The sequence below is a fragment of the Protobothrops mucrosquamatus genome, unplaced genomic scaffold, assembly GCF_001527695.2.
Source record: "Protobothrops mucrosquamatus isolate PMUCROS unplaced genomic scaffold, P.Mucros_1.0 scaffold_168, whole genome shotgun sequence".
In the NCBI taxonomy this organism is placed as follows: Eukaryota; Metazoa; Chordata; class Lepidosauria; order Squamata; family Viperidae; genus Protobothrops; species Protobothrops mucrosquamatus.
The window spans coordinates 1,701,749-1,710,089 of record NW_015386244.1 but is presented as its reverse complement, the minus strand read 5'-3'; the positions used below and the strand labels follow the sequence as shown (position 1 = coordinate 1,710,089).

Below are 8,341 nucleotides of genomic sequence, written 5' to 3'. Positions count from 1 at the left end.
AAAATGTAAAAAATCATCCAGCTTATATCAATTATACAGTTATAAGTTTAAAATCCAGCACTGCCAATACATATACAGTGATGGAATGGTCAAAATTATACTTTTTATAGAAAAGATTCAGTCTGCTTTATGAATTCCATAAAAGCCAGACTGATTTAAGCACCAGTTTATCCTAGTCATTTTCTAAATTTTAATTTCAATCTATCTTTAATATTTAATTTCAATCTTTCAATTATTCAATTATGTATATTCCACAAATTAATAATTTTTAAAAAATAAAATGAATAAACTATTGCAATTTAGACATTCCAAACATATACACATGAGAAGTGAAGTTTAGCAACAAATCTTTTGCATTGAAACTGTTTGCAATAACTGTTCAATATATTTAATAATAAAATACTAATACTAAAACTCTTGACCAGCCTAATTAATTTACCTTATATAGCCCACGTATGCCTTCATACTTGTATATTTTAATAAGAGCATCCAACATCCCTTTATATTGCTTCTTTGAGAGGTCAGCACCGGCGTCATATTGTAACACAAGCCGAGTCTTGGTTACCCATATTGGGTTGGTAATACACAAAGTCATCACTCCTATCAAATATAATTTGAAAATCTTATCAGTGCTAGCATGTTAGTATTACAGAGAACTTCAAACATAATTTGAAAATTTCTGATTTATGTATCACATGGAATTTATGCATTCAATTTGCAAAAAAACTCAGTATACTTATGTAGCAAATATTTACCAAATAGTTTTATAATAATTATAATTATAATAATTATAATAATAAATCAACTTTCCTGGAAAGAAAATCCATTTAATACATGGATTTCAGTATAACTTGTATTGTAAAACTGGGAATACATTTGTGGTATCTTTGTATTGTGTTCAGGAAGTATGGATAAGAATTTGTAAGAAAACGTTAGAGAAAATAATCTTTAAAGATCTAATACTCAGCAAGTTGAGCATTTGTACTTTCAATAGGACAAAAAACATTTTTAGATGTTCAAAATTATTTTCTGAACTAATCCTATCAAAAACAAAGTATATCATATAGGCAGGCTACAAATAGCTCATATATTTCTTACCAGCTTCAGCTGCTGACACTAGGTGTTCAATTGCTCCAAGGTTTTCCATCTTATCCTCTGTCTTGTTGGCTTTAATTGCATTGTAGCTGAAGAATCAAATATGAAGATTAGAAAATCCATATTATTACTTGATATAGAAACATTAAAATAACCTGTTTAAGTAAAGTTGAGGCATTTTGGCTGTTAAGAAAAATATCAGTATATTATGGGAACATCAAAAACAACATGCAGACTTTTGAGTTTTTAAGAACTCTTTATCTACTTGCATGTGCAAGTTTGTGCAAGTCTAAATTTGCACACGTGTCACCTCTCTTGCAGAGCTTCATTGGTTGCCAATTTGCTTCTAGATCCAATACAAGGTGCTGATTATCACCTTTAAAGCCCTACGTTGCTTGGAGTCACGTATCTGAAGGGCTGTCTTTTCCCAATACATCAATTTGACTCACCAAATCAGGAAGGCAAGGTACGTTATGGGTCCCTTCCATCACGAATGTCTACCTACCAGGACTAAGAAAAGAGCCTATTCCATATTGGCTCCCTCCCTATGGAATGTCATTCCTGCACAGGTAAGACCTTGATACTATTTCAAAAGGGTTTGAATACATGGTTTTGTCAGTGGACCTGGGGATCCCAGGTTGATATGGAGCCCATCAAGCACATGTTGTTGCTGGGGGGAGGGAGTTTATTGGGTTTTCTAGTTGGGATTTTATTCTTGTATAGGCTGTTCAAGTCACTATCTGCCATATAAATTTAATACAAAATCTAGTAAAATTGTAATAATCCTCATTTTTGTTTATTTATCATCTTGCCTGGTTAGCAATTTTGGGAATTTGAATGTTTTCATGTCATTGTGTGATCCCAAGTTTGTGTATGGAATTCAGAATATAAACTCACCAAATATTGTCTTGAATTAAATAGCCATTTCACACATGCTCAGTTATTGTGAATAGCTTTCTTCAAACTGACCCTATGCCAGTGGCGGCGAACCTATGGCACGGGTGCCAGAGGTGGCACTCAGAGCCCTCTCTGTGGGCACATGCGCCGTCGCCCCAGTCCTAGGCCTTCAGCTGGGTTTTATAAAACCTTTTCACTTTAGGCCTCCGCCGCCATGTGCAAAAAAAAAAAAAAGGTTCAATCAGTCAATTTCAACTTCTTGTGGGAAAAAAAAGATCTTGCAAAGTTGAAATTGATTGAACTTTTTAGTCCCACCCAGTCTGCTGTTACCACCACAGCCACAGCCACCCAATTGGCCACACCCAGCCAATGGGCCACACCCACCCGGCACTTGACGATGCATAAGTGGGTTTTGGGTTGCAGTTTGGGCACTCGGTCTCTAAAAGGCTCGCCATCACTGCCCTATGCCCTTTCATATTTTGCTGTGCTTGATGGATAAGATATTGCCTGCTCTCCCTTACATGGGAATCTCCATATATTTGTGCCAAAGTAGGAGGTTTGGAGATGGTATTGAAAGTGACACTCCAAAGCCCCACAGATGTTGATATTTGATAATCTTATATTCAGTGGCCAATAAATGGGAAGGCAGTTTACACAACTGATACTTCTCTTCACTTCTTCCCTGTTGAAGCTCCTGGTAAGCTATAAATGTTTCCAGGTGATCAAGACACAATCCAAAACAGCAGTGCTGCGTTATATATAGATAGGAGCTATATAGTGTTTCAGATTTGGTTCTAAAAAAGATGTTTTGGAGAGAACATGGATGCAAACATAGCACGGTTTTCAATTCTAAAATGCAGCTTTATCTCTTCTTGGAAAAAAACTTAAAAGAGTTGCAGAGAGGTGCTATGTTAGTACCCTCACATGTTCCAAAACACCTTTTGGGGAGCCAAGTCCAAAACAATGCATAGCTCTAATACAGATGTGATGCAAAGAGAGAAATTATCTGAAATCATGGACAGGAGCTTGCAACATCCCTCACTACCTGCTTCTGCTCTCCCATGCAGTCTTGTATGATAGAACCGATAATCTTAGATAGGACTCCAACTCTCCAGAGAAGATCTTGGGGAGTACAGGAGGCTATGGGGAAGAGGAAAGGAAAATAAAAATCAGTTGCACAAGTTGCCTTTCAACCACTGTGCAATGATTCCTGACAGCTACTTTAGTGACTGAAATTTAAAAGGCCCCAACTGTATGAAAACTACTGAATGATCTAGGGCAGTTTTACCAAAATTGAGAAACACTGATCTAGTATTATTAGAGTTAATAAGAATAAGTTAAGCTTTTGCTATTGTCTGGGAAAGAATAATCCAAAGGAGCAGTATAGGCCACTGACAAGTATTAGATTAGTGCTGTAAAATCTTCCAGTTAAAGCCTAGAATAGATGGACAAAGTTAACATATTTGTTAATCTGCTATGGGAGAAGTGAAAAAATCTGGGAAAAAACCAAACTGTTTTGGGATTAACTGGGAGACATTTAAACAGTTTCAACTTACAAGAAAAAATACAGACCCCAAGAAGCACCTGCACCCCAAACATTTGGAGTCACTCCTTGGTACAGACCACGTAATCCTTCTTGTTTCCAGATGGTTGACAAACAATGCAAGATACCATTGTATTTTGGTCTCAGCTCCAAGCCATCACTCACTACACAAAAGAATTGGAAATTAGTTTGAAAACTGTATGCTCTTGAATCAGTGATCAATGTGATTCTCTTAGACTTAGACAACCACAGTATGTTTTTTCTCTCTCCTGATGAGAACAAAAGTCCAATTTCATGCATTATGTGTCCATAGGTTACACTAACAACCTCTTATTCCCCAATTCCTGGTGTCCACATCTCTTGCACAGGTAGAAAAAGCAGCTGATGTATCATCCTACATCTCTAAATTCATTTAACAGTAGAAACATCCAGGTAATAACAAAGATTTTCTTGGAACAAGATTTTTTATGCAGAAAATTCAGTATCTGGCCTCAAGCTAAAAGATTGTCTTAAATAGGTGCCTAGTATGTTAAAGTGGAATATTAACACTGAGTGCACCAAAGATCAGATTCAGTATTTGGTGATGTACATACAACATTAATGGGGAAGATAGGTGTACAATCGGGGCAGTTATCACCTGTCATATTAATGTAGTAAAATGAACAATTATTAGAATAATGATTTGTCTGCATAACTAGAATAATGATTTGTCTGCATAATTGCTAGAATAATGATGTAATGCCATAATCACTGGGAAAATTCACTGGGAAAGTTCTGTGTCAGTAATATGTGGCTAACCAAATGCGCATTGCACATGGATACTTTGTATGTAGCAAAACCTTCCATTGTATGCCCGTGAGAAACGATCCAAATGTATTACAGTGTATTACCATGTGTAGTCCCTTTGTTCCTAAAAGAAGGATAGTATAAAAACTGAAGCCTAATCCCGCCCTCCTCGCTCAGAATTGCCTATCTCTATATGCCTCTGAACCTGCGCAAATAAACCTCTCTGCTAAACCCCTCTGGAATTCGTAAGAGTTCTTTCGTTTTCCACAAGAATATCAAAGTCCTGTCAATTTCTAGTGAAGAGGATGCATAGAGTGACTAGTTCTTTCCTTTCTATCAAAGCAACCTACTTTCCCCCACAACGACCCTGGGCTCATTTAACGTCCGCTTCTTTGGCGGCGGGGAAGAAGAGAGGAGGAGCTCACCTGCGAAGCGGATCTTGACCAAGTCCAGAGGGTGCAGGATCAGCGTGGAGACAACGCCGCCGCTCACCCCGGCCAGCAGGTTCTCGTAGCGCACGTGCCTGAAGGGGGACTTGGCCGTTGCGGCCGAAGTAGCCGAGGGGGAAGCAGCAGAGCCCGCCAGCGTACTCTGGACGCCTGGAACGGCGGCGGAACTCATGAGAGGGAAGCAATGACAGTGAGGGGGAGCAAAAAAAGAGAGACCCCGCACGAGACCCGTAGACACTAGATTGCCCTTTGACCTCCCGGCCGCTTCCTTCTTATAGGCAGCAACCGACAGTCGCTCATAGTTAATTCTCCAATCACCCGGCAGCGTCTACAGCCGGGCCCTCCACGACGGCGGGACTAGTAGTCACGTGAGCGGCCGCGGCGGCCGGCTTCTTTTCCCTTTATCACAGAACTCGCTTTGCTTAAGCCCCCCCCCCGAGCCTCGGCCTGCAGTGGCGCCTCAATCCGGAAGTTCTTCTGGGAGTTTCTCCCTTTCCCACGTGGTGCGGCGGAGTGGCCGGTGTAGGGGTCGGGGTGGGGGCCCGAGGTCTTCGGAAGGCGAATTGACTCCCCGGCGCGGAAAATGAGGGTGAAGGTTCTCAGCAGGAACCCGGACGACTATGTGCGCGAAACCAAGCAGGACCTTCAGCGGGGTGAGCGCAGAAAGAGAAGCGGGCGGAGGAGGGTCGCTGCTTTGGAAACCAGCAAGGGCGCCTCACTCCAAGCTCCTAAATCAGTATTTCTCAACCTTGACAATTTTAAGGCATGTGGACTTCAATTCCCAGAATTCCACAGCCAGCATTGCTGGCTGTGGAATTCTGGGAGTTGAAGTCCACATGCCTTAAAATTGTCAAGGTTGAGAAACACTGTCCTAAATGTCTACAGCTTAATCAGAGTTCTAAAGCAGTGTTTCTCAACCTTGACCATTTTAAGGCGTGTGGACTTCAACTCCCAGAATTCCACAGCCAGCATTGCTGGCTGTGGAATTCTGGGAGTTGAAGTCCACACGCCTTAAAATGGTCAAGGTTGAGAAACACTGTCCTAAAGGGACCTGTTGCTTTCATGACCAACTTCTCGCCAGTTCCCGTCAAGCCGAGGAAGATTTCTACTTGGAGAATTAGCAGGCTGGATTTAGCCTTCCGACTGAGCCCTGATCTGTTTCTAGGTCCCGATTTTAGATAGCGAGGTGCCATCGACGGAGCTCAGTTCTTGGGGAGGGAGTCGCCGTAATTAGGATTGGAAAGATGGTGCATGTAAATTGAGAACCAGTTTGGTTGTAGTGCTTAAGGCAGGGGGTAGGCAACCTTGGCTCTTTTATGGCTCGTGGACTTCAAGGCTCTTTTGAGCTTACCAGCAACAGCAAGTGTACTTCAGTTAAACAAAACAGTCTTACCCTTTTTGGGTGGTATGAGAAGCCTAACAGGTATGACTTGAGATGTATTATAAATTAATTGTATTCATCCCATCATTATTCGAAGGCTTCCTGAGGTAATATTAGCTTTATCTACATGGCCTAGATCAGGGATAGGCAACCTTGGCTCTTTTATGAGTCGTGGACTTCAACTCCCAGAATTCCTGAGCCAGCATGGCTGGCTCAGGAATTCTGGGAGTTGAAGTCCACGAGTCATAAAAGAGCCAAGGTTGCCTACCCCTGCCTTAAGGTAGTAGGCTACAGCGCGGGAGTTCTGGAGCTGCTTTAGGCACAAAGTAAGCTGGGTGACTTTGTGCCACTCACCTTTTCTCAGCCCTAGAAAGGAAACAGAGGCAAACTACTTCTGGAAAAGCCTTGCCTACAAAACTTCTGGGACTTGTCCAGGCAGTCTCTGAAAATCGGACTCAAAAGAATATGCACACATTAAAAAAAATTGAGAAATGGATTGTAAAACTAAGGTGGAAAAAATATTTTCCAGGACAATCCTGGCTTACTCACAAAATACAAAAAGAGACAATCTTCATTGATGGCAATATGTTTGTTTATGTATTTTTCACTTTATTCTAGTTCCACGAAATTACGATCCTGCGTTACATCCGTTTGAAATTCCACGGGAATACACAAGGGCACTAAATGCAACTAAATTAGATCGTATATTTGCGAAACCTTTTCTTGCATCATTAGATGGTCATCGGGATGGAGTTAATTGCATAGCTAAACATCCACAGAGCTTGTCTACAGTTCTGTCTGGAGCATGTGATGGAGAGGTAAATATTACGTTTAAGATGACTGAAGCGTATGTTTTCTTAGTGATTGTTAAGTGTAATTATGAAAACTTTTCATGGTTTTGCTAAATGTTTGCAATGATGGTTAATATCTGTAGCTCAGGTTTAGGATGAGGGTGAAGGTTCGTTTCTGAGCTTGTGGGTTGGTTTCTGAACCTTATAAACAGAAGAACATTGACACTGATATCCCCTAAACTCCGCTGAAGATGTAGCCTGGTAACAAAACATTTGGAAAACAATCCACAAGTTCGGGAGAATGAAACTTCATCCTCATTTGCTAAATGTTTTCTTGTGACATGAGCAAGACTATAGACTTGCTTTAAGACCTTATGGCTACCTCAACAGGTAGGATTCTTTAGCTTACGGCTGCCAGGACTTTTGTTCTTGTTTTTTCCACTAATGTTGTTTTTTCCTAGAATACAGAACAGGAAATGTGTGACCTCTAAACATAATTTCAAGTTATAATAAAAGGGATTTGATAGCAATTTTTATTTAGTCTTCTAATCAGCATGGGAAGTGTATAGAGATTAAAGGCAATATTATGTGAACAATTCCCATGTTTTTCCCTGCTTATACCCCAAAAGATGTACAAATGTTTAGTTTTGAATTGGATTTGTTTCTATTTCAACCATGGAAATAAGATGTTAACTTTTGGAAAATTATCAAATTTCAGCCTTGGATTTCTGACTTGCAGCAATTCAAAGTCTTATGAAATCTTTGGAAAAACTAAACTATCAAATGAAAGTCTGTCAATTTAACCATTAAAAATTTTTCCTGATACTCTTCAGCTTTTTTAAATGTTTGTTCAACTCCCAGGATGATAGTTTGCTTCTGTTGTTAAATGCTGGTATATATTTAAATATTACCTATTTCTAGATTTCACATGAAGATATACATTATGAATTATAATGTTGTTGATTTTATAAGGTTAGAATCTGGAACTTGATGAAGCGTGTATGCATCCGTACATTGCAAGCACATGAGGGCTTTGTAAGAGGAATGTGTACCCGTTTTTGTGGCACCTCTTTCTTCACTGTGAGTATAATATTGGGAATTAAGGTGTGATATTTAATGCTTATTGTTGCTTTTTGCTATTTTTTGTGCTACATTTTGTTTAGCTTATAGTTTATACATTCTAGCACTTTTAGTCTACAATTGTTGGGAGCGACGCGTCGCTCCCATGTAACGCCGCTGCTGCGCGAGCTGCACTGGTTGCCAGTGGCCTTCCGGGTACGCTTTAAGGTGTTAGTTACCACCTTTAAAGCGCTCCATGGCATAGGACCTGGATACCTCCGAGACCGCCTTCTGCCACAGATTCCCTCCCACAGACCGGTACGCTCCCACAGAGCGGGCC

At 40.3% G+C, this 8,341-nt stretch overlaps 2 protein-coding genes across 2 annotated transcripts in view; one reads left to right on the top strand and one right to left on the bottom strand.

Moving 5' to 3' along the window:
• Nucleotides 1-439: 439 nt before the first annotated feature.
• SLC25A32 (solute carrier family 25 member 32) lies at nt 440-5,011 on the bottom strand (the record flags this gene model as incomplete). The annotated part of the gene is made up of 4 exons (XM_015821871.1): nt 4,747-5,011; nt 3,549-3,699; nt 1,099-1,184; nt 440-600 (listed from the first exon to the last, which is right to left on the bottom strand). Coding segments are annotated over exons 1-4 (594 nt in total), but the record flags the coding sequence as incomplete, so codon positions are not given.
• A 169-nt stretch (nt 5,012-5,180) lies between these two features.
• The window catches only part of DCAF13 (DDB1 and CUL4 associated factor 13), a 20,718-nt gene continuing 17,557 nt past the window's right edge, over nt 5,181-8,341 (top strand). Inside the window, exons 1-3 of the mRNA XM_015821995.1 lie at nt 5,181-5,423; nt 6,770-6,969; nt 7,915-8,022. Coding sequence (XP_015677481.1) covers nt 5,354-5,423; nt 6,770-6,969; nt 7,915-8,022 — 378 coding nt within the window. The 5' untranslated portion in view covers nt 5,181-5,353. The remainder of the gene's footprint in view (nt 5,424-6,769; nt 6,970-7,914; nt 8,023-8,341) is intronic.